At 46.7% G+C, this 24,838-nt stretch overlaps 1 protein-coding gene across 1 annotated transcript in view; it reads right to left on the reverse strand.

The window, feature by feature from the left end:
• Positions 1-21,881, reverse strand: part of LOC115127429 (serine/threonine-protein kinase ULK4-like) — a 97,323-nt gene extending 75,442 nt beyond the window's left edge. The window contains exons 1-8 of the mRNA XM_065027171.1: positions 21,369-21,881; positions 17,527-17,648; positions 9,055-9,111; positions 8,926-8,977; positions 8,720-8,814; positions 5,088-5,139; positions 3,004-3,157; positions 214-306 (exon numbers count right to left, since the gene is read on the reverse strand). Coding sequence (XP_064883243.1) covers positions 214-306; positions 3,004-3,157; positions 5,088-5,139; positions 8,720-8,814; positions 8,926-8,977; positions 9,055-9,111; positions 17,527-17,648; positions 21,369-21,519 — 776 coding nt within the window. The 5' untranslated portion in view covers positions 21,520-21,881. The remainder of the gene's footprint in view (positions 1-213; positions 307-3,003; positions 3,158-5,087; positions 5,140-8,719; positions 8,815-8,925; positions 8,978-9,054; positions 9,112-17,526; positions 17,649-21,368) is intronic.
• Positions 21,882-24,838: the final 2,957 nt, after the last annotated feature.

Genomic DNA, 24,838 nt, shown 5'->3' on the forward strand with positions numbered 1-24,838 from the left:
ACGCGATGCGACAATGAAATCCCGGGCCGGCCAAACCCTTCCCTTAACCCGGACGACGCTGGGACAATAATGCGCCGCCTCATGGGTCTCCCGGTCACAGTCGGCTGTGACACAGCCTGGGATCGAACCAGGGTCTGTAATGACACCTCAAGCACTGCGAAGCAGTGACTTAGACCGCTGCACCACTCAGGAGGCTGGTTTAGAAGGTTTTACCTGTTGACGGGGCTGCTGTGTTCTGTGAGGGCCACCAGCAGCTTGAGAGCGTAGACTGGGATTGGGTCTGGCTCCAACAGGAGAGATTCATACCTGTACAACATAGGAGAGACATCAGTCACACTTTATATGGATAGCTATTAGGGTAGTCCCCTACAGATAGGTTTAGGGTCTAGTTAGTTCAACAGCTTGTTGATCGGTGTATAGATGTTTTACTAACTATCGAGAAATCCTCTGCAGAGAACTGGCCAACACATATGGGGACTGGCTTAAATATTGAATGCAATAAATCTAAATGACTAATGAAAAAAAACATAAATTAAATAAATCTAAAACGTTTATTTGAAACGTTTATTTCTAACACTAGGGAACTGGCCAAATAAAGTTAACAAAACAAGAAGGTTCACTACTTTGACTGCACTCCACACACCCAGGCCCAGATGAACAGTGGAGCTGGACTGGCTCTCAGTTTCTGGTCATTAATTAATCCATGTCATCAGAACTTTTAAATGAACTAAAGTTGAGAAGTCTGCAGAAGCAGCTGAAGACAGGGAGGCACAAAGGGAGAGGGTAGAGGAGAGTAGAGAGAGGAGAGAGGGTAGAGGAGAGAGAGAGGGTAGAGGAGAGTAGAGAGGGGAGAGGGTAGAGGAGAGAGAGAGGGTAGAGGAGAGAGGGTAGAGGAGAGAGAGAGAGGGTAGAGGAGAGTAGAGAGGGGAGAGGAGAGAAGGTAGAGGAGAGGAGAGAGGGGAGAAGGTAGAGGAGAGGAGAGTAGAGAGAGAGGAGAGAAGGTAGAGAGAGAGGAGAGAAGGTAGAGAGAGAGGAGAGAAGGTAGAGAGAGAGGAGAGATAGGAGAGGAGAGAGGGTAGAGGAGAGTAGAGAGGGGAGAAGGTAGAGGAGAGGAGAGGAGAGAGAGGAGAGTAGAGAGGGTAGAGGAGAGGAGAGAAGGTAGAGGAGAGGAGAGAAGGTAGAGGAGAGCGGGGAGATAGTAGAGGAGAGGAGAGAGGAGAGTAGAGAGAGAGAGGAGAGAGGAGAGGAGAGAGAGAGAGAGAGGGTAGAGGAGAGTAGAGAGGAGAGGAGAGTAGAGAGAGAGAGGGTAGAGGAGAGTAGAGAGAGGGTAGAGGGGAGTAGAGAGAAGAGGAGAGAGGGTAGAGGAGAGTAGAGAGGGGAGAAGGTAGAGGAGAGGAGAGGAGAGGAGAGATGGTAGAGGAGAGTAGCGAGAGAGAGAGGAGAGTAGAGAGAGGAGAGAGGGTGGAGGAGAGTAGAGAGAGGAGAGTAGAGAGAGAGAGGAGAGTAGAGAGGAGTAGAGAGAGAAGAGGAGAGTAGAGAGAGGAGAGTAGAGAGAGGAGAGTAGAGAGAGAGGAGAGTAGAGAGAGAGAGTAGAGGAGAGTAGAGAGAGAGGAGAGAAGGTAGAGGAGAGGAGAGAGAGAGGGTAGAGGAGAGGAGAGTAGAGGAGAGTATAGAGAGAGGAGAGGGTAGAGGAGAGTAGAGTAGATAGAGAGAGAGAGATGAGAGGGTAGAGGAGAGTAGAGAGCGAGAGAGGAGAGGGTAGAGGAGAGTAGAGAGTAGAGGAGAGTAGAGAGAGAGATGAGAGGAGAGTATAGAGAGAGAGGAGAGAAGGTAGAGGAGAGGAGAGAGAGAGGGTAGAATAGAGAGAGGAGAGGGTAGAGGAGAGTAGAGTAGATAGAGAGAGAGATGAGAGGGTAGAGGAGAGTAGAGTGAGAGGGTAGAGGAGAGTAGAGTGAGAGAGTAGAGAGTAGAGAGAGAGAGGAGAGTATAGAGAGAGAGGAGAGAAGGTAGAGGAGAGAGAGAGAGGGTAGAGGAGAGTAGAGAGAGAGAGGAGAGGAGAGTAGAGAGAGAGAGAGAGAGAGAGAGAGAGAGAGAGAGCAAGGGTAGAGGAGAGAACAAGGGTAGAGGAGAGTAGAGAGAGAGAGGAGAGAAGGTAGAGGAGAGGAGAGAGAGAAGGTAGAGGAGAGTAGAGAGAGTAGAGAGAGAGAGGAGAGAGGGTAGAGGAGAGAGCAAGGGTAGAGGAGAGAAGGTAGGAGAGGAGAGAGAGAGGAGAGAGGAGAGAAGGTAGAGGAGAGAGAGAGGAGAGGAGAGAGGGTAGAGGAGAGAGAGAGGAGAGGAGAGAGGGTAGAGGAGAGTAGAGAGAGAGGAGAGAAGGTAGAGGAGAGTAGAGAGAGGAGAGGAGAGAGGGTAGAGGAGAGTAGAGAGAGAGGAGAAAAGGTAGAGAAAAGGTAGAGGAGAGTAGAGAGAGAGGAGAAAAGGTAGAGAAAAGGTAGAGGAGAGTAGAGAGACAGGGTAGAGGAGAGGTGAGCAGAGAGAGAGAGAGGGTAGAGGAGAGTAGAGAGAGAGAGAGAGGAGAGTAGAGAGAGTAGAGAGAAGGTAGAGGAGAGTAGAGAGAAGGTAGAGGAGAGGAGAGCAGAGAGATCGAGGGTAGAGGAGAGGAGAGCAGAGCAGAGAGATCGAGGGTAGAGGAGAGTAGAGAGAGAGAGGAGAGAGGGTAGAGGAGAGGAGAGCAGAGAGAGAAGGTAGAGGAGAGTAGAGAGAGAGGGTAGAGGAGAGGAGAGCAGAGAGAGATCGAGAGAGAGGGGTAAAGGAGAGCAGAGAGAGGAGGGAGAGGTGAGGAGAGATGAAAGTGTAGGGGAGATAAGAGAGAGCGGAGAGAGAGAGAGCATAAAGAGAGGGTAGGAGAGATAAGAGGGGGAGGAGAGAGGGAAAATGTAGAGAAGAGCAGAGTGATAGAGGGTAGAGGAGAGAGAGATAGAGAGATGCAGGAGAGAGCATACTCACTGTGGAAGAAGGGCTTCTGTAATGAGAGTCAGTAGTCTGCCAGTTGAAGAGTTGCAATCTCTCTCTCTCCCCTCTCCCTCCTCCACGGCCTCTTGGCTCAGCAGCAGCAGTGTGATCTCTGACAGAACACGCAAGCTGACGATACGCCACTCCACTACAACACAAAACAGAGCATGTAACACACACACACACCACACACACACACACACACACACACAGCATTATTGATCCATGCAGACCCTCTGCAGTGAGAGAGCTGATAGTTACCTTACATACAAATCAAAACATTTACTACAATACCAAGCACATGCAAATGTGGTTAACTTTAGACCAAGGGCCTTGCTGTGTGCCATGCTAGATAGGGAACATTGCAGAATGGGCACGTTCCAGACTGCCTATCTACAGTGCCTTGCGAAAGTATTCGGCCCCCTTGAACTTTGCGACCTTTTGCCACATTTCAGGCTTCAAACATAAAGATATAAAACTGTATTTTTTTGTGAAGAATCAACAACAAGTGGGACACAATCATGAAGTGGAACGACATTTTTTAACAAATCAAAAACTGAAAAATTGGGCGTGCAAAATTATTCAGCCCCCTTAAGATTAATACTTTGTGGCCATTCTAACACCTGGATTTGCTGCGATTACAGCTGTAAGTCGCCTCCCTACCACTGGGGTATGTCTCTATCAGTTTTGCCCAGTCAAGACTGACATTTTTTCCCATTCCTCCTTGCAAAACAGCTCGAGCTCAGTGAGGTTGGATGGAGAGCATTTGTGAACAGCAGTTTTCAGTTCTTTCCACAGATTCTCGATTGGATTCAGGTCTGGACTTTGACTTGGCCATTCTAACACCTGGATATGTTTATTTTTGAACCATTCCATTGTAGATTTTGCTTTATGTTTTGGATCATTGTCTTGTTGGAAGACAAATCTCCATCCCAGTCTCAGGTCTTTTGCAGACTCCATCAGGTTTTCTTCCAGAATGGTCCTGTATTTGGCTCCATCCATCTTCCCATCAATTTTAACCATCTTCCCTGTCCCTGCTGAAGAAAAGCAGGCCCAAACCATGATGCTGCCACCACCATGTTTGACAGTGGGGATGGTATGTTCAGGGTGATGAGCTGTGTTGCTTTTACGCCAAACATAACGTTTTGCATTGTTGCCAAAAAGTTCCATTTTGGTTTCATCTGACCAGAGCACCTTCTTCCACATGTTTGGTGTGTCTCCCAGGTGGCTTGTGGCAAATGTTAAACAACACTTTTTATGGATATATTTAAGAAATGGCTTTCTTCTTGCCACTCTTCCATAAAGGCCAGATTTGTGCAATATACGACTGATTGTTGTCCTATGGACAGAGTGTCCCACCTCAGCTGTAGATCTCTGCAGTTCATCCAGAGTGATCATGGGCCTCTTGGCTGCATCTCTGATCAGTCTTCTCCTTGTATGAGCTGAAAGTTTAGAGGGACGGCCAGGTCTTGGTAGATTTGCAGTGGTCTGATACTCCTTCCATTTCAATATTATCGCTTGCACAGTGCTCCTTGGGATGTTTAAAGCTTGGGAAATCTTTTTGTATCCAAATCCGGCTTTAAACTTCTTCACAACAGTATCTCGGACCTGCCTGGTGTGTTCCTTGTTCTTCATGATGCTCTCTGCGCTTTTAACGGACCTCTGAGACTATCACAGTGCAGGTGCATTTATACGGAGACTTGATTACACACAGGTGGATTGTATTTATCATCATTAGTCATTTAGGTCAACATTGGATCATTCAGAGATCCTCACTGAACTTCTGGAGAGAGTTTGCTGCACTGAAAGTAAAGGGGCTGAATAATTTTGCACGCCCAATTTTTCAGTTTTTGATTTGTTAAACATTTTTGAAATATCCAATAAATGTCGTTCCACTTCATGATTGTGTCCCACTTGTTGTTGATTCTTCACAAAAAAATACAGTTTTATATCTTTATGTTTGAAGCCTGAAATGTGGCAAACGGTCGCAAAGTTCAAGGGGGCCGAATACTTTCGCAAGGCACTGTATGTACTTAGATGTTAAGCATGGAGAGCACATGACCCAGACGTTTCCTTACCATTTTTACTGAAGGCAAGAGAAGTCAGTGGAGGAAGAATGCAATCAACAACCTTGAAGAGATCAAATATATATTTATACATAAAATAAACAACATAAAATAAAACAACAAATAAATAAAACAAACGTCAAATAAACAACAAATAAACCTAATATAAGACAGTATTTCCATTTGACTCCTGTTATACATCCCCAACAAGTCATTTATTCATCACATGCAAATGTATAAATGATGTCTTTTCTTTGAAACATGTCGTCTAGTAAAGCGAGGAGCAATGAAATGACCACTTGTGTGAGCACTCCCAATCTCTATGTGAATATGATGTTGCTCCTGTCCTTCCATAGAAACAACAGTAAACGCTCTGTTCTGTTCTAGTCTATTATGATGAGGACGATTTCCATAGAAACAACAGTAAACGCTCTGTTCTAGTCTATTATGATGAGGACGATTTCCATAGAAACAACAGTAAACGCTCTGTTCTGTTCTAGTCTATTATGATGAGGACGATTTCCATAGAAACAACAGTAAACGCTCTGTTCTGTTCTAGTCTATTATGATGAGGACGATTTCCATAGAAACAACAGTAGACGCTCTGTTCTAGTCTATTATGATGAGGACGATTTCCATAGAAACAACAGTAAACGCTCTGTTCTGTTCTAGTCTATTATGATGAGGACGATTTCCATAGAAACAACAGTAGAGTCTATTATGGTGAGGACGATTTCCATAGAAACAACAGTAGACGCTCTGTTCTAGTCTATTATGGTGAGGACGATTTCCATAGAAACAACAGTAAACGCTCTGTTCTGTTCTAGTCTATTTTGATGAGGACGATTTCCATAGAAACAACAGTAGACGCTCTGTTCTAGTCTCAACGAGGATGTAATCTAAACAGGAGACAACATTAGAATAAGAAGCCTGAGGTGGGTATAAAGAATATACTGTGTCTCCATGGATGTGTCCCAAATGGCAGCCTAATTCCCTTATAGTGCACTACCCTCGACCAGAGCTCTATGCGCCCTGGACAAAAGCAGTGCACTACTGTATAAGGGGATTGGGGTGCCATTTGGGATGGATCCATTGAGCACCTTTGTTGTTTATTAGAATATATCCATCAAAAGAGACTGTTGTGCTCCGCTGTCTCCTACTTCCCATTATATTCAGCACATATTCTCCCTCCACCGTGCAAAGTGTTTTTAACTGTCTGTCTGACAGGGAAGAGGCTTTTCTATCAGGCAACAGCCAGTCAAGACTATAAATAGATAGAACTAAAAACAGATGACTAGATCCGATATTGCCGTGTTTCACCTCTGCAGAGAGCTTGTTCCAACAATTTACTTAACCTTTATTTAACTAGGCAAGTCAGTAAAGAACAAATTCTTATTTACAATGACTCCCTACTCCGGCCAAACCCTCACGACACTGGGACAATTGTGCGCCGCCCTATGGGACTCCAAATCCCAGCCGGATGTGATGCAGCCTGGATTTGAACCAGGGACTGTAGTGACGCCTCTTGCACTGAGATGCAGTGCCTTAGACCACTGCGCCACTCGGGAACAAAAGGAAACATTAAACTGTGTGTGTACTCATGCATGTGTGTGTGTGTGTGTGTACCGCTCCCTTCCCAAAACCCCACCGCTGACAGACAACGCTCAGCGGAATCTAATGACTAGTGTCAGACATGTAATTCAAGTTTCTTCTCATGTTACTTAGTATGAGAGGAGCTGCTCTTCTTCTTCACAGGACCATCAAGCCTCTTCAACTCATTACTTCCTGTCTGCGTCCCAAATGGCACCCTATCCCCTTTATGGTGCACTACTTTTGACCATGGCCAATAGTATATAGGGATTAGCGCTCCATTTAGGACTCAGCCCGTGCCCAGCCCAGCTCCTTCCTGTAGGTCGATATTCATTCCACAGTCTCCTCAGACCAGACCAAGGCCCAGCTGCACTCTGCTGGAGCTCCTCTGAGACAGCACAACTGATGGTCTGCTGGCCTGACAGTCTCTCTCCAACCCCATACATGACTCCTCCAAGTCAACCCCCCATGCCAGGGCCCTGTGTTGGGGAGGGAAGTACAGGGCTGGTAGACAACCCCTAACCACTAGTCCTTAGCCCCTCGACACTTATGTAGATCTGAGTGGACATCTGAGTGGATTAGGGGTCAAGGGTTGTTTCTGGACGAGGCCAGTGTTGCTGCAGGCTGCAGTGCCTAGGGCTTAGGGGTCAAGGGTTGTTTCTGGACGAGGCCAGTGTTGCTGCAGGCTGTAGTGCCTAGGGCTTAGGGGTCAAGGGTTGTTTCTGGACGAGGCCAGTGTTGCTGCAGGCTGCAGTGCCTAGGGCTTAGGGGTCAAGGGTTGTTTCTGGACGAGGCCAGTGTTGCTGCAGGCTGTAGTGCTTAGGGGTCAAGGGTTGTTTCTGGACGAGGCCAGTGTTGCTGCAGGCTGCAGTGCCTAGGGCTTAGGGGTCAAGGGTTGTTTCTGGACGAGGCCAGTGTTGCTGCAGGCTGTAGTGCCTAGGGCTTAGGGAGCCGCTGTTACTGCAGGCTCCTTGCAGACCACAGGGCCAGACTCACAGTACAGTGATGGGGCGTTAATAAAGCCTAGAGGGTGAAAAGAAACTGTTGTGCTAGGGGGTTAGGGCTAGTGGTTAGGGACTAGGGGCTAAGGGGTTAGGAGAGAAGGAGTTGGGGGATAGGGGCTAAGAGGCTAGTGGCTAAGAGGCTAGGGGCTAAGAGGTTAGGGGCTAAGAGGTTAGGGACTAGGGGCTAAGGTGTTGGGAGCGAAGGAGTTGGGGGATAGGGGCTAAGAGGCTAGTGGCTAAGAGGTTAGGGGCTAAGAGGTTAGGGGCTAAGAGGTTTAGGGGCTAAGGGGTCAGGGGGTTAGGGGCTAGAGGGTTAGGGGCTAGGAGGTTAGAGGCTAGAGGGTTAGTGGCTAGGTCTAAGAGGTTAGGGGCTAGAGGGTTAGTGGCTAGGTCTAAGAGGTTAGGGGCTAGAGGGTTAGTGGCTAGGTCTAAGAGGTTAGGGGCTAAGAGGTTTAGGGGCTAAGGGGTCAGGGGCTTAGTGACTAAGGGGTTATGGGCTAAGAGGTTAGGGACTAAGGGCTAAGGGGTTAGGGGCTAAGGGGTTAGGGGCTAAAGAGGTTAGGTGCTACGGGTTTGGGGCTAAGGGGCCAGGGGGTTAGGGGCTAAGGGACTAAGAGGTTAGGTGCTAAGGGTTTGGGGCTAAGGGGCCAGGGGGTTAGGGGCTAAGGGACTAGGGACTAAGAGGTTAGGTGCTAAGGGTTTGGGGCTAAGGGGCCAGGGGCTAAGAGGTTAGTTGCTAAGGGTTTGGGGCTAAGGGGCCAGTGGGGTTAGGGACTAGGGGCTAAGAGGTTAGGTGCTAAGGGGTTGGGGCTAAGGGGCCAGGGGGTTAGGGGCTAAGGGACTAGGGGCTAAGAGGTTAGGTGCTAAGGGTTTGGGGCTAAGGGGCCAGGGGGTTAGGGACTAGGGGCTAAGAGGTTAGGTGCTAAGGGTTTGGGGCTAAGGGGCCAGGGGTCTAAGGGGTTAGGGGCTAAGGGTTAAGAGGTTAGGAACTAGGGGGTTAGGGGCTAAGTGGCCAGGGACAAGGGGGTTAGGGACTAGGACCCTACTCACAGGACAGTGATGGGGCGTCAGCAGGGCTGGGTGCTGGGTGATGGCCTCCACAGCTGACAGAGTGTTCCTGATCAGCTCCTCTGAACCTGCTTGTCCTGGGAATCAAGCAGCAGGTTACACCTACAGTCTGGGCTTTATGGGCCAGTTGTCCAGATGAAACCTGTATTACTAATAACCAGTCATAAAGCAAGCTGACATTCACTCACCTATTGCACTGCCCAAACTGGTCTCACTGGCATCAATAGATGTTATGTGACTCTGGAAGAACATCAGAAATAAGGGGTGCAGAAGACCATGGGACAATACCACTACACATCACTGTCTCAATGACTTACCAGCAGTGCTCCAAATTTGAAGAGAAACTCCTCAGTCACAACCTGTGGCCTGAATATCTAAAAAACAGAGAGAGAGAGAGAGAGAGAGAGAGAGAGAGAGAGAGAGGGGAGGAGAGAGAGAGAGAGAGAGAGAGAGAGAGAGAGAGAGAGAGAGGGGGTAGAGAGAGAGGTAGAGAGAGGTAGAGATAGAGAGAGAGAGAGAGAGAGAGAGAGGGAAAAGAAGATAAATATTACACTGTGCTACAGTAAGTTCTGTCTCTCTCTCTCTCTCTGACCTCAGCCTCTCAGTCTCTCCTCTCTAACTCTTAATTCCCTGCCAACTTTCTCTGCTCCTGTAAGCAGAGGCTTCGTAAAGCCCCACTGAGCTGTCAGCCCACAGTAGAGCATCGTTCACTCTTTCTCACCAGGTCCAGCAGTGCACGCACGCACGCACGCACGCACGCGCACACACACACACACACACACACACACACACACAGGAGAGAGAGTGCATCCACTAAAACAAACACTCCAAACAACATTAAAGGACTGCTCCACACATGTATTGATAAAGAGCTCCAGGGCAGACGTGGCCTGTAGTAAAGTGTAGTAAAGTGTATGACACATAGATGTAAACCAGAGCATCAGTCCCGACTCACATCAGAGCCCAGCTACAGTTGGTTTTAATACCATCAGTAAGACCAGACTCACATCAGAGCCCAGCTACAGTTGGTTTTAATACCATCAGTAAGACCAGACTCACATCAGAGCCCAGCTACAGTTAGTTTTAATACCATCAGTAAGACCAGACTCACATCAGAGCCTAGCTACAGTTAGTTTTAATACCATCAGTAAGACCAGACTCACATCAGAGCCCAGCTACAGTTAGTTTTAATACCATCAGTAAGACCAGACTCACATCAGAGCCCAGCTACAGTTAGTTTTAATACCATCAGTAAGACCAGACTCACATCAGAGCCCAGCTACAGTTAGTTTTAATACCATCAGTAAGACCAGACTCACATCAGAGCCCAGCTACAGTTAGTTTTAATACCATCAGTAAGACCAGACTCACATCAGAGCCCAGCTACAGTTAGTTTTAATACCATCAGTAAGACCAGACTCACATCAGAGCCCAGCTACAGTTAGTTTTAATACCATTTAACCAGACTCACATCAGAGCCCAGCTACAAGTTTTAATACATCAGTAAGACCAGACTCACATCAGAGCCCAGCTACAGTTAGTTTTAATACCATCAGTAAGACCAGACTCACATCAGAGCCCAGCTACAGTTAGTTTTAATACCATCAGTAAGACCAGACTCACATCAGAGCCCAGCTACAGTTAGTTTTAATACCATCAGTAAGACCAGACTCACATCAGAGCCCAGCTACAGTTAGTTTTAATACCATCAGTAAGACCAGACTCACATCAGACCAGACTCACATCCCAGCTACAGTTAGTTTTAATACCATCAGTAAGACCAGACTCACATCAGAGCCCAGCTACAGTTAGTTTTAATACCATCAGTAAGACCAGACTCACATCAGAGCCCAGCTACAGTTAGTTTTAATACCATCAGTAAGACCAGACTCACATCAGAGCCCAGCTACAGTTAGTTTTAATACCATAAGACCAGACTCACATCAAGACCAGACCTCAGTAAGACCAGACTCACATCAGAGCCCAGCTACAGTTAGTTTTAATACCATCAGTAAGAAGACCAGACTCACATCAGTAAGCCCAGCTATCAGTTAGTTTTAATACCATCAGTAAGACCAGACTCACATCAGAGCCCAGCTAGTTAGTTTTAATACAGTTAGTTTTAATGCATCAGTAAGACCAGACTCACATCAGAGCCCAGCTACAGTTAGTTTTAATACCATCAGTAAGACCAGACTCAGAGCCCATCAGAGCAGTAAGACCAGCTACAGTTAGTTTTAATACCATCAGTAAGACCAGACTCACATCAGAGCCCAGCTATCAGAGCCCAGTTAGTTTTAATACCATCAGTAAGACCAGACTCACATCAGAGCCCAGCTACAGTTAGTTTTAAGTAAGACCAGATCAGTAAGACCAGACAGTCACATCAGAGCCCAGCTACAGTTAGTTTTAATACCATCAGTAAGACCAGACTCACATCAGAGCCCAGCTACAGTTAGTTTTAATACCATCAGTAAGACCAGACTCACATCAGAGCCCAGCTACAGTTAGTTTTAATACCATCAGTAAGACCAGACTCACATCAGAGCCCAGCTAGTTAGTTTTAATACCATCAGTAAGACCAGACTCACATCAGAGCCCAGCTACAGTTAGTTTTAATACCATCAGTAAGACCAGACTCAGTAAGACATCAGAGCCCAGTAAGACCAGACTCACATCAGAGCCCAGCTACAGTTAGTTTTAATACCATCAGTAAGACCAGACTCACATCAGAGCCCAGCTACAGTTAGTTTTAATACCATCAGTAAGACCAGACTCACATCAGAGCCCAGCTAGTTAGTTTTAATACCATCAGTAAGACCAGACTCACATCAGAGCCCAGCTACAGTTAGTTTTAATACCATCAGTAAGACCAGACTCATCATCAGTTAGTTTTAATACCATCAGTAAGACCAGACTCACATCAGAGCCCAGCTAGTTAGTTTTAATACCATCAGTAAGACCAGACTCACATCAGAGCCCAGCTACAGTTAGTTTTAATACCATCAGTAAGACCAGACTCACATCAGAGCCCAGCTACAGTTAGTTTTAATACCATCAGTAAGACCAGACTAAGACCAGACATCAGAGCCCAGCTACAGTTAGTTTTAATACCATCAGTAAGACCAGACTCACATCAGAGCCCAGCTACAGTTAGTTTTAATACCATCAGTAAGACCAGACTCACATCAGAGCCCAGCTACAGTTAGTTTTAATACCATCAGTAAGACCAGACTCACATCAGAGCCCAGCTACAGTTAGTTTTAATAGCATCAGTAAGACCAGACTCACATCAGAGCCCAGCTACAGTTAGTTTTAATAACATCAGTAAGACCAGACTCACATCAGAGCACAGCTACAGTTAGTTTTAATACCATCAGTAAGACCAGACTCACATCAGAGCCCAGCTACAGTTAGTTTTAATAACATCAGTAAGACCAGACTCACATCAGAGCCCAGCTACAGTTAGTTTTAATATCATCATGTTATTACACACGCATGGCAAGGACCACCGCTATTAGGGACAGCTACAGTGCCTTGCGAAAGTATTCGGCCCCCTTGAACTTTGCGACCGTTTGCCACATTTCAGGCTTCAAACATAAAGATATAAAACTGTATTTTTTTGTGAAGAATCAACAACAAGTGGGACACAATCATATGAAGTGGAACGACATTTATTGGATATTTCAAACTTTTTTAACAAATCAAAAACTGAAAAATTGGGCGTGCAAAATTATTCAGCCCCTTTACTTTCAGTGCAGCAAACTCTCTCCAGAAGTTCAGTGAGGATCTCTGAATGATCCAATGTTGACCTAAATGACTAATGATGATAAATACAATCCACCTGTGTGTAATCAAGTCTCCGTATAAATGCACCTGCACTGTGATAGTCTCAGAGGTCCGTTAAAAGCGCAAAGAGCATCATGAAGAACAAGGAACACACCAGGCAGGTCCGAGATACTGTTGTGAAGAAGTTTAAAGCCGGATTTGGATACAAAAAGATTTCCCAAGCTTTAAACATCCCAAGGAGCACTGTGCAAGCGATAATATTGAAATGGAAGGAGTATCAGACCACTGCAAATCTACCAAGACCTGGCCGTCCCTCTAAACTTTCAGCTCATACAAGGAGAAGACTGATTAGAGATGCAGCCAAGAGGCCCATGATCACTCTGGATGAACTGCAGAGATCTACAGCTGAGGTGGGACACTCTGTCCATAGGACAACAATCAGTCGTATATTGCACAAATCTGGCCTTTATGGAAGAGTGGCAAGAAGAAAGCCATTTCTTAAATATATCCATAAAAAGTGTTGTTTAAAGTTTGCCACAAGCCACCTGGGAGACACACCAAACATGTGGAAGAAGGTGCTCTGGTCAGATGAAACCAAAATTGAACATTTTGGCAACAATGCAAAACGTTATGTTTGGCGTAAAAGCAACACAGCTCATCACCCTGAACACATCATCCCCACTGTCAAACATGGTGGTGGCAGCATCATGGTTTGGGCCTGCTTTTCTTCAGCAGGGACAGGGAAGATGGTTAAAATTGATGGGAAGATGGATGGAGCCAAATACAGGACCATTCTGGAAGAAAACCTGATGGTCTGCAAAAGACCTGAGAATGGGACGGAGATTTGTCTTCCAACAAGACAATGATCCAAAACATAAAGCAAAATCTACAATGGAATGGTTCAAAAATAAACATATCCAGGTGTTAGAATGGCCAAGTCAAAGTCCAGACCTGAATCCAATCGAGAATCTGTGGAAAGAACTGAAAACTGCTGTTCACAAATGTTCTCCATCCAACCTCACTGAGCTCGAGCTGTTTTGCAAGGAGGAATGGGAAAAAAAATTCAGTCTCTCGATGTGCAAAACTGATAGAGACATACCCCAAGCGACTTACAGCTGTAATCGCAGCAAAAGGTGGCGCTACAAAGTATTAACTTAAGGGGGCTGAATAATTTTGCACGCCCAATTTTTCAGTTTTTGATTTGTTAAAAAAGTTTGAAGTATCCAATAAATGTCGTTCCACTTCATGATTGTGTCCCACTTGTTGTTGATTCTTCACAAAATGTTCTTTATGTTTGAAGCCTGAAATGTGGCAAAAGGTCGCAAAGTTCAAGGGGGCCGAATACTTTCGCAAGGCACTGTATCAAATCAAATCAATTCAAATTTTACTTGTCACATACACATGGTTAGCAGATGTTAATGCGAGTGTAGCGAAATGCTTGTGCTTCTAGTTCCGACAATGCAGTAATAACCAACAAGTAATCTAACTGTATCTGTCACATCACAGATAAATAGCACAGTAACCCCATTTAACAGACTATTAAATGCTTTACCTTGTTAAATGGCAGTGGGGGGGGGTCTATGAGAGTGACAAGTTCTTCCTTTTCTAATGAGACGGCTCAACGCTGTGGTGGTGGTGTCTAGTCTCCATGAAGAATGACAGGGAAATGGAGGAGCGATATTTAATCACTGCATGGTTTCATCCAGCAGGCTGCTTGTTGACAAGCATCTCTCTCGCTAAGATTTAGTCATATTAATCATTTCTGCTCAATTGAGACAGTCATCACTAAATCCAATTTCCCCACCATGTCTATTGGCAACTGACAATAATCTGTCTGTGAGGCAGAGTGGGATGAAAATAACAACCTTTAATGCATTTTCTAGTCGTTTATGTTTATCTCTGGGTATATTATGTATTAGTCATCATGGCTTTGGAAAAGATGATTCAAAGTTTAGCCTAAATGTACACTTAAATAGTGCATCAGCTACTCATCATCTAAATCTGTTTTGCCACAGTAGCATAGAAAACACACTTTGACGTCAGATGTCCAGTAGGTGGGGTGTGAATATTTCACCTTCTCCTTGTTAACCAGGTCTATTTGACACCCTCTCAGTGTTGGCCAGCCGACAGGTATCCAAGTGAACCAGAAGCATAGTGGTAAACAACCACATTAGTTTCACCTCTCCAAAGAGCTCAGATACTGTGTGTTAAAACCAAGCCACTTCAATTACGTATCAAGGTTATTGACGCTCACTGCACACAGTACTTGATGTGTGTGTGTGTGTGTGCGTGTGTGTGCGTGTGTGTGTGCGTGTGTGTGAGCGTGTGCATGTGCATGTGCGTGTGTGTGAGCGTGTGTGTGTGTGTGAGAGCGTGTGTGTGTGTGTGTGTGAGCGTGTGTGCGTGTGTGTGTGTGTGTGTGTGTGTGAGAGCGTGTGTGTGTGTGCGTGTGTGTGCGTGTGTGTGTGCGTGTGACTGTGACTGTTCGACTGCAGCATTCTAATCCAATTAGCTGCGGCAGTGCTCAGATGAGCCGTGGTCTCTGGCACAGTTCCCTGCTCTATTCTGCCTGTGATAAAGTTCATTAAGATCTCTGTTGGTTTGGATGAGGAGAGAGACTCACAGCTCTTAAAGCTAACCCCCTGATTCATTGGCTCTAGGTGGTAGGAGTGGACACAAATGAGCAGAAGAGTTTCAGAAATGTATCAATAAGCATCAGTTCGAGCCTCTAGGCAGTGTGCTGTATGTTTTATGATGGAGAGATGCTATAAGATGTTCAAACAGCCAATTGTGAATTATTCAATAGTGTCAGAGATCCTGACCTCTCCTGATCCATTAGCTTGTGAATCCATTCTAACTGACTGAGGTTCCATCTTATTAAACAAGTGATCTCATTTCACAATCACGCACATGCATGTACACACACACACACACACACACACACACACACACACACACACACACACACACACACACACACACACACACACACACACACACACAGTAGGGATGGGCGATATGACTAAAATATAATATCATGGTCATTTAAAAAAATTGGATGGTATGAATGTATTTTATGGTTTCGAATAGAAGTTGTAAATGTGCTTTATTTGAACATTTTTACATTTGAGTCAATTAGCAGAAGCACTTATCCAGAGTGACTTACAGTTAGTGCATTCATCTGTAGATGAAAGTGTTGGTTCAGAAGGGGGGGCTGAACAGAGTGCTGTTTTGTGATTTCAATTTCCATTCTAATTGTTTTATTCAGCATTTTCATCCATCTCTGCATTTCCTGGGCTCATTTGAGATCATTTCCACACTGCCACGTACTGTAGGGCTGAACAATATGGGCAAACAATCTAGGCCTTATTTTTAACCAAATGTTCCAATTGTGATTTGGCTTGCAAGTTAGAGCAAAAAGGTTGGGTGAACCGTTGGAATCATGGAAATATCATGATTATTCTAATTATAGAGCCAGAATATAATAATACAGTGTTGTTTGACGTGACAATGAATGAAAGTGCCATGGAGGAGTTATTGTGACAGGGTAGGAACCAAAGTGTTGATAAGTGTTTCCTAAGGGACAATATCATCTTTGGCTACATTGAATGTTTTCTCTTAGCTACTTCATGTAGCTAACATATTCATGCTTCACGTATTCCTCTGATTTAGACAACATGCTGATTTAGGTCTAAACCATCACTGGTATTATCAGGAAGTACAGCTAATTACGTTTGCTCTGATTCAGTACATTTATTAACTAGCTAGCCAGCTAAAGAGCGATTAGCATTAGAGGCTAACACAATTTAGGCCCAACTTGCTAAGAAAATACAAACTAGCTGTTTGCAGATATAAGAAACACAAAATAATAGTGTAATTATAAAACACTAGTGGATTTATAATAAGAAGCAAGGTGAAAACAGCATCATCAACATTGTTGCATGTGCTGCATTGACCATGCAGACTGAACACTTGGTCGAGGAACAACAAATGAGCTCCTTAAGTGACAGGGGGCGGGGCTAGGTCTGTGTGGAAAGCTGCATGGAGAGAGAGATGACTGAAGCAGCGAAGTAAACTATAAACATGGATGTTACACGGCGTATCACATTTAACAAACCAAACATTCAAATACAGTTACATAAGTTCATTATTATAAACCTGGTGGTTCGAGCCCTGAATGCCGATTGGCTGACAGCCATGGTATATATATATATATATATATATTTTTTTTTACCTTTATTTAACTAGGTAAGTCAGTTAAGAACAAATTCTTATTTTCAATGACGGCCTAGGAACAGTGGGTTAACTGCCTGTTCAGGGGCAGAACGACAGATTTGTACCTTGGCAGCTCGGGGATTTAAACATGAAACCTTTCGGTTACTAGTCCAACGCTCTAACCACTAGGCTACCCTGTATATCAGACCGTATACCACAGGTATGACAAAACATGTATTTTTACTGCTCTAATTCTGTTGGTAACCAGTTTATAATAGCAATAAAGTACCCCAGGGGGTTGTGGTATATGAAGGCCAATATACCACGGCTAAGGGCTGTGTCCAGGCTGTACTCCGTGATGCGTCGTGTATAAGAACATTCCTTAGCTGTGGTATATTGGCCAATATACCACGGCTAAGGGCTGTGTCCAGGCTGTACTCCGTGATGCGTCGTGTAGAAGAACATTCCTTAGCTGTGGTATATTGGCCATATATACCACGGCATAGAAAGGGGTCCGTGTGTCCATTGGGCTGTGACTCCAGTGATGGTTACCGTGTATAAGAACATTCCTTCAGCTGTGGTGAACAGTGGAGGGATGCTTCCTGGCCACTATACTACACAATGTCATCCCAGTACAGAGGGTGACATTAGCTGTCATCTATTGGCACAAGTACAAAACCCAAACAGACAGTCCGTGCATCAATAGGCAGTAGATGGTGACAGACAGACAGTGTTTGTGACATACTGTCAGTACAGTAGGAATGACAGACTGTAGGAATGGTTACCTGAGAGGTGAGGAGGTGGAGCACCACAGTCATCATAGGTACACTCTGTTTCAGCTGCTTGGCCTGAACAGTGGAGGGATGCTTCCTGCCCACTATACTGCCCAGCGCGGACAGCATGTCATCTACACAGTACAGAGGGGTGACAGACAGCATGTCATCTACACAGTACAGAGGACAGAGAGGTGACAGACAGACAGCATGTCATCTACACAGTACAGAGGACAGAGAGGTGACAGACAGCATGTCATCTACACAGTACAGAGGACAGAGGGTGACAGACAGCATGTCATCTACACAGTACAGAGGACAGAGGTGACAGAGCATGGTGACAGAGAGGTGACAGACAGACAGCATGTCATCTACACAGTACAGAGGACAGAGAGGTGACAGACAGACAGCATGTCATCTACACAGTACAGAGGACAGAGGGTGACAGACAGCATGTCATCTACACAGTACAGAGGACAGAGGGGTGACAGACAGACAGCATGTCATCTACACAGTACAGAGGACAGAGAGGTGACAGACAGACAGCATGTCATCTACACAGTACAGAGGACAGAGGGTGACAGACAGACAGCATGTCATCTACACAGTACAGAGGACAGAGGGTGACAGACAGACAGCATGTCATCTACACAGTACAGAGGACAGAGAGGTGACAGACAGACAGCATGTCATCTACACAGTACAGAGGGGTGACAGACAGACAGCATGTCATCTACACAGTACAGAGGACAGAGGGGTGACAGACAGACAGCATGTCATCTACACAGTACAGAGGACAGAGAGGTGACAGACAGACAGCATGTCATCTACACAGTACAGAGGACAGAGGGTGACAGACAGACAGCATGTCATCTACACAGTACAGAGGACAGAGAGGTGACAGACAGACAGCATGTCATCTACACAGTACAGAGGACAGAGAGGTGACAGACAGCATGTCATCTACACAGTACAGAGGACAGAGAGGTGACAGACAGCATGTCATCTACACAGTACAGAGGACAGAGAGGTGACAGACAGACAGCATGTCATCTACACAGTACAGAGAGGTGACAGACAGCATGTCATCTACACAGTACAGAGGACAGAGAGGTGACAGACAGACAGCATGTCATCTACACAGTACAGAGGACAGAGGGTGACAGACAGACAGCATGTCATCTACACAGTACAGAGGACAGAGGGTGACAGACAGACAGCATGTCATCTACACAGTACAGAGGACAGAGGGGTGACAGACAGACAGCATGTCATCAGTACACAGTACAGAGCATGGGTACAGAGGGTGACAGACAGACAGCATGTCATCTACACAGTACAGAGGACAGGGTGACAGACAGACAGCATGTCATCTACACAGTACAGTGACAGACAGGGTGACAGACAGACAGCATGTCATCTACACAGTACAGAGGACAGAGAGGTGACAGACAGACAGCATGTCATCTACACAGTACAGAGGACAGAGAGGTGACAGACAGCATGTCATCTACACAGTACAGAGGACAGAGCATGTCATCTACACAGTGACAGGTGACAGACAGCATGTCATCTACACAGTACAGAGGACAGAGAGGTGACAGACAGCATGTCATCTACACAGTACAGAGGACAGAGGGGTGACAGACAGACAGCATGTCATCTACACAGTACAGAGGACAGAGGTGACAGACAGACAGCATGTCATCTACACAGTACAGAGGACAGAGGGTGACAGACAGACAGCATGTCATCTACACAGTACAGAGGACAGAGAGGTGACAGACAGACAGCATGTCATCTACACAGTACAGAGGGGTGACAGACAGACAGCATGTCATCTACACAGTACAGAGGACAGAGGGGTGACAGACAGACAGCATGTCATCTACACAGTACAGAGAGGTGACAGACAGACAGCATGTCATCTACACAGTACAGAGGGGTGACAGACAGACAGCATGTCATCTACACAGTACAGAGGGGTGACAGACAGACAGCATGTCATCTACACAGTACAGAGGGGTGACAGACAGACAGCATGTCATCTACACAGTACAGAGGGGTGACAGACAGACAGCATGTCATCTACACAGTACAGAGGGGTGACAGACAGACAGCATGTCATCTACCAGTACAGAGGACAGAGAGGTGACAGACAGCATGTCATCTACACAGTACAGAGGACAGAGGTGACAGACAGCATGTCATCTACACAGTACAGAGGACAGAGAGGTGACAGACAGACAGCATGACAGGGGTGACAGACAGCATGTCATCTACACAGTACAGAGGACAGAGGGTGACAGACAGACAGCATGTCATCTACACAGTACAGAGGACAGAGAGGTGACAGACAGACAGCATGTCATCTACACAGTACAGAGGGGTGACAGACAGACAGCATGTCATCTACACAGTACAGAGGACAGAGGGGTGACAGACAGACAGCATGTCATCTACACAGTACAGAGGACAGAGAGGTGACAGACAGACAGCATGTCATCTACACAGTACAGAGGGGTGACAGACAGACAGCATGTCATCTACACACACAGAGGACAGAGGGTGACAGACAGACAGCATGTCATCTACACAGTACAGTGACAGACACAGTCATCTACACAGAGGTGACAGACAGACAGAGAGGTGACAGACAGCATGTCATCTACACAGTACAGAGGACAGAGGTGACAGACAGCATGTCATCTACACAGTACAGAGGACAGAGAGGTGACAGACAGCATGTCATCTACACAGTACAGAGGACAGAGAGGTGACAGACAGACAGCATGTCATCTACACAGTACAGAGGACAGAGGGGTGACAGACAGACAGCATGTCATCTACACAGTACAGAGGACAGAGAGGTGACAGACACAGCATGTCATCTACACAGTACAGAGGGGTGACAGACAGACAGCATGGTACAGAGGGGTGACAGACAGACAGCATGTCATCTACACAGTACAGAGGACAGAGGGGTGACAGACAGACAGCATGTCATCTACACAGTACAGAGGGGTGACAGACAGACAGCATGTCATCTACACAGTACAGAGGACAGAGGGGTGACAGACAGACAGCATGTCATCTACACAGTACAGAGGACAGAGAGGTGACAGACAGACAGCATGTCATCTACACAGTACAGAGGGGTGACAGACAGACAGCATGTAATTTACAGAGGACAGAGAGAGGGTTCTCTCTCCCCACCCCTCACTTGCCCTCCCCTTTCATCACCTCTCCTCCCCTTCAGTCTCCTCTACCCACCCCACCCCACCCCTTCCCCTCTCCTCATCCCCTCCTCTCCCTGTGATCTCCCAATCCGTCCCCATACCCTCTCCTCCTCTCCTCTCCTTCCAGTGATCTTAGAGGAGAATGAGCCCGGACCGGTTTGAACCGGTTGGGTCTGGCTTCCGGCCCTGATGGGAGACGTGCCATGTTAGCAGCACTGATTTACAAATTAAACGTCAGGAAAAAGGTCAATACCTGGCTGGGTGATTTAAAATTCAATCAGAAAGGTAATTAAAAAGAGGGAGAATCAAATTGGCTTGCTCCATCCAGCCATTGATGCAAGTTCCCCTCAACCCCACTTCACTTCACCTCCTCTCCCCTCCTCTCTCCTCCCTCCCCTCCCCTCCCCTCCTCTCCTCTCTCACCTCTCCTCTCCCCTCCCCTCTCCTCTCCTCTCCCCTCTTCTCCTCTCCTCCCTCCCCTCTTCCCTCATCTCCTCTCCTCTTCTCCTCTCCCCTCCTCTCCTCTTCTCCTCTCCCCTCATCTCCTCTCCTCTCCTCTCCCCTCCCTCATCTCCTCTTAGTGCTGTGGTTTTTGTGTTATTGTGATTGATTTACCCAGAATGGCTGGCAGCTGCAGCACGACGTGACGGATGAGCAGATGGAGGCATTTTGACAGGTATTCATTGCTGCTTTGTAGCTCCTTCCCTGGCGTGGCCTGCCTGATGTCTCTTTCAATGTACATCACCAGTCTGCAAAACATTATCATTCACCTACAGCCTCCAAACTACCCCTGGAGCCGGACGGAGCCGGGATCAATACAAGCCATTGAAAACAGAATTAGTAAGACGTATTATAGCAAATAAATGATATTCATTACAACAATTAGGGTTAAAAATAAAGGCTAATAGATTCAGAGATCAATGAGGAGCTCAAACACACAGTCTGCAGGTTGAAACAAGAACAACCCTCACAGGCAAGTGGATAATAACCTGCCAAACACTGTCATTAAAAACCATGAACAAACAGAGTAGGATACAGTACACCACTGGACAGAGAGACAGATGTGGTGTCTACAGGTCAGTACACCACTGGACAGAGACAGATGTGGTGTCTACAGGTCAGTACACCACTGTACAGAGACAGATGTACACCACTGGACAGAGAGACAGATGTGGTGTCTACAGGTCAGTACACCACTGTACAGAGACAGATGTGATGTCTACAGGTCAGTACACCACTGGACAGAGAGACAGATGTGGTGTCTACAGGTCAGTACACCACTGTACAGAGACAGATGTGGTGTCTACAGGTCAGTACACCACTGGACAGAGAGACAGATGTGGTGTCTACAGGTCAGTACACCACTGGACAGAGACAGATGTGGTGTCTACAGGTCAGTACACCACTGGACAGAGACAGATGTGGTGTCTACAGGTCAGTACACCACTGGACAGAGACAGATGTGGTGTCTACAGGTCAGTACACCACTGGACAGAGAGACAGATGTGGTGTCTACAGGTCAGTACACCACTGGACAGAGAGACAGATGTGGTGTCTACAGGTCAGTACACCACTGGACAGAGACAGATGTGGTGTCTACAGGTCAGTACACCACTGGACAGAGACAGATGTGGTGTCTACAGGTCAGTACACCACTGGACAGAGAGACAGATGTGGTGTCTACAGGTCAGTACACCACTGGACAGAGACAGATGTGGTGTCTACAGGTCAGTACACCACTGGACAGAGACAGATGTGGTGTCTACAGGTCAGTACACCACTGGACAGAGACAGATGTGGTGTCTACAGGTCAGTACACCACTGGACAGAGACAGATGTGGTGTCTACAGGTCAGTACACCACTGGACAGAGACAGATGTGGTGTCTACAGGTCAGTACACCACTGGACAGAGACAGATGTGGTGTCTACAGGTCAGTACACCACTGGACAGAGACAGATGTGGTGTCTACAGGTCAGTACACCACTGGACAGAGACAGATGTGGTGTCTACAGGTCAGTACACCACTGGACAGAGACAGATGTGGTGTCTACAGGTCAGTACACCACTGTACAGAGACAGATGTGGTGTCTACAGGTCAGTACACCACTGGACAGAGACAGATGTGGTGTCTACAGGTCAGTACACCACTGGACAGAGAGACAGATGTGGTGTCTACAGGTCAGTACACCACTGGACAGAGACAGATGTGGTGTCTACAGGTCAGTACACCACTGGACAGAGACAGATGTGGTGTCTACAGGTCAGTACACCACTGGACAGAGACAGATGTGGTGTCTACAGGTCAGTACACCACTGGACAGAGACAGATGTGGTGTCTACAGGTCAGTACACCACTGGACAGACAGATGTGGTGTCTACAGGTCAGTACACCACTGGACAGAGACAGATGTGGTGTCTACAGGTCAGTACACCACTGGACAGAGACAGATGTGGTGTCTACAGGTCAGTACACCACTGGACAGAGACAGATGTGGTGTCTACAGGTCAGTACACCACTGGACAGAGACAGATGTGGTGTCTACAGGTCAGTACACCACTGGACAGAGACAGATGTGGTGTCTACAGGTCAGTACACCACTGGACAGAGACAGATGTGGTGTCTACAGGTCAGTACACCACTGGACAGAGACAGATGTGGTGTCTACAGGTCAGTACACCACTGGACAGAGACAGATGTGGTGTCTACAGGTCAGTACACCACTGGACAGAGACAGATGTGGTGTCTACAGGTCAGTACACCACTGGACAGAGACAGATGTGGTGTCTACAGGTCAGTACACCACTGGACAGAGACAGATGTGGTGTCTACAGGTCAGTACACCACTGGACAGAGACAGATGTGGTGTCTACAGGTCAGTACACCACTGTACAGAGACAGATGTGGTGTCTACAGGTCAGTACACCACTGGACAGAGAGACAGATGTGGTGTCTACAGGTCAGTACACCACTGGACAGAGACAGATGTGGTGTCTACAGGTCAGTACACCACTGGACAGAGACAGATGTGGTGTCTACAGGTCAGTACACCACTGGACAGAGACAGATGTGGTGTCTACAGGTCAGTACACCACTGGACAGAGACAGATGTGGTGTCTACAGGTCAGTACACCACTGTACAGAGACAGATGTGATGTCTACAGGTCAGTACACCACTGGACAGAGACAGATGTGGTGTCTACAGGTCAGTACACCACTGGACAGAGACAGATGTGGTGTCTACAGGTCAGTACACCACTGGACAGAGACAGATGTGGTGTCTACAGGTCAGTACACCACTGGACAGAGACAGATGTGATGTCTACAGGTCAGTACACCACTGGACAGAGACAGATGTGGTGTCTACAGGTCAGTACACCACTGGACAGAGACAGATGTGGTGTCTACAGGTCAGTACACCACTGGACAGAGACAGATGTGGTGTCTACAGGTCAGTACACCACTGTACAGAGACAGATGTGGTGTCTACAGGTCAGTACACCACTGGACAGAGACAGATGTGGTGTCTACAGGTCAGTACACCACTGGACAGAGACAGATGTGGTGTCTACAGGTCAGTACACCACTGGACAGAGACAGATGTGGTGTCTACAGGTCAGTACACCACTGGACAGAGACAGATGTGGTGTCTACAGGTCAGTACACCACTGGACAGAGACAGATGTGGTGTCTACAGGTCAGTACACCACTGGACAGAGACAGATGTGGTGTCTACAGGTCAGTACACCACTGGACAGAGACAGATGTGGTGTCTACAGGTCAGTACACCACTGGACAGAGACAGATGTGGTGTCTACAGGTCAGTACACCACTGGACAGAGAGACAGATGTGGTGTCTACAGGTCAGTACACCACTGGACAGAGACAGATGTGGTGTCTACAGGTCAGTACACCACTGGACAGAGACAGATGTGGTGTCTACAGGTCAGTACACCACTGGACAGAGACAGATGTGGTGTCTACAGGTCAGTACACCACTGGACAGAGACAGATGTGATGTCTACAGGTCAGTACACCACTGGACAGAGACAGATGTGGTGTCTACAGGTCAGTACACCACTGGA

This window comes from Oncorhynchus nerka, linkage group LG14, assembly GCF_034236695.1.
Source record: "Oncorhynchus nerka isolate Pitt River linkage group LG14, Oner_Uvic_2.0, whole genome shotgun sequence".
In the NCBI taxonomy this organism is placed as follows: domain Eukaryota; kingdom Metazoa; phylum Chordata; class Actinopteri; order Salmoniformes; family Salmonidae; genus Oncorhynchus; species Oncorhynchus nerka.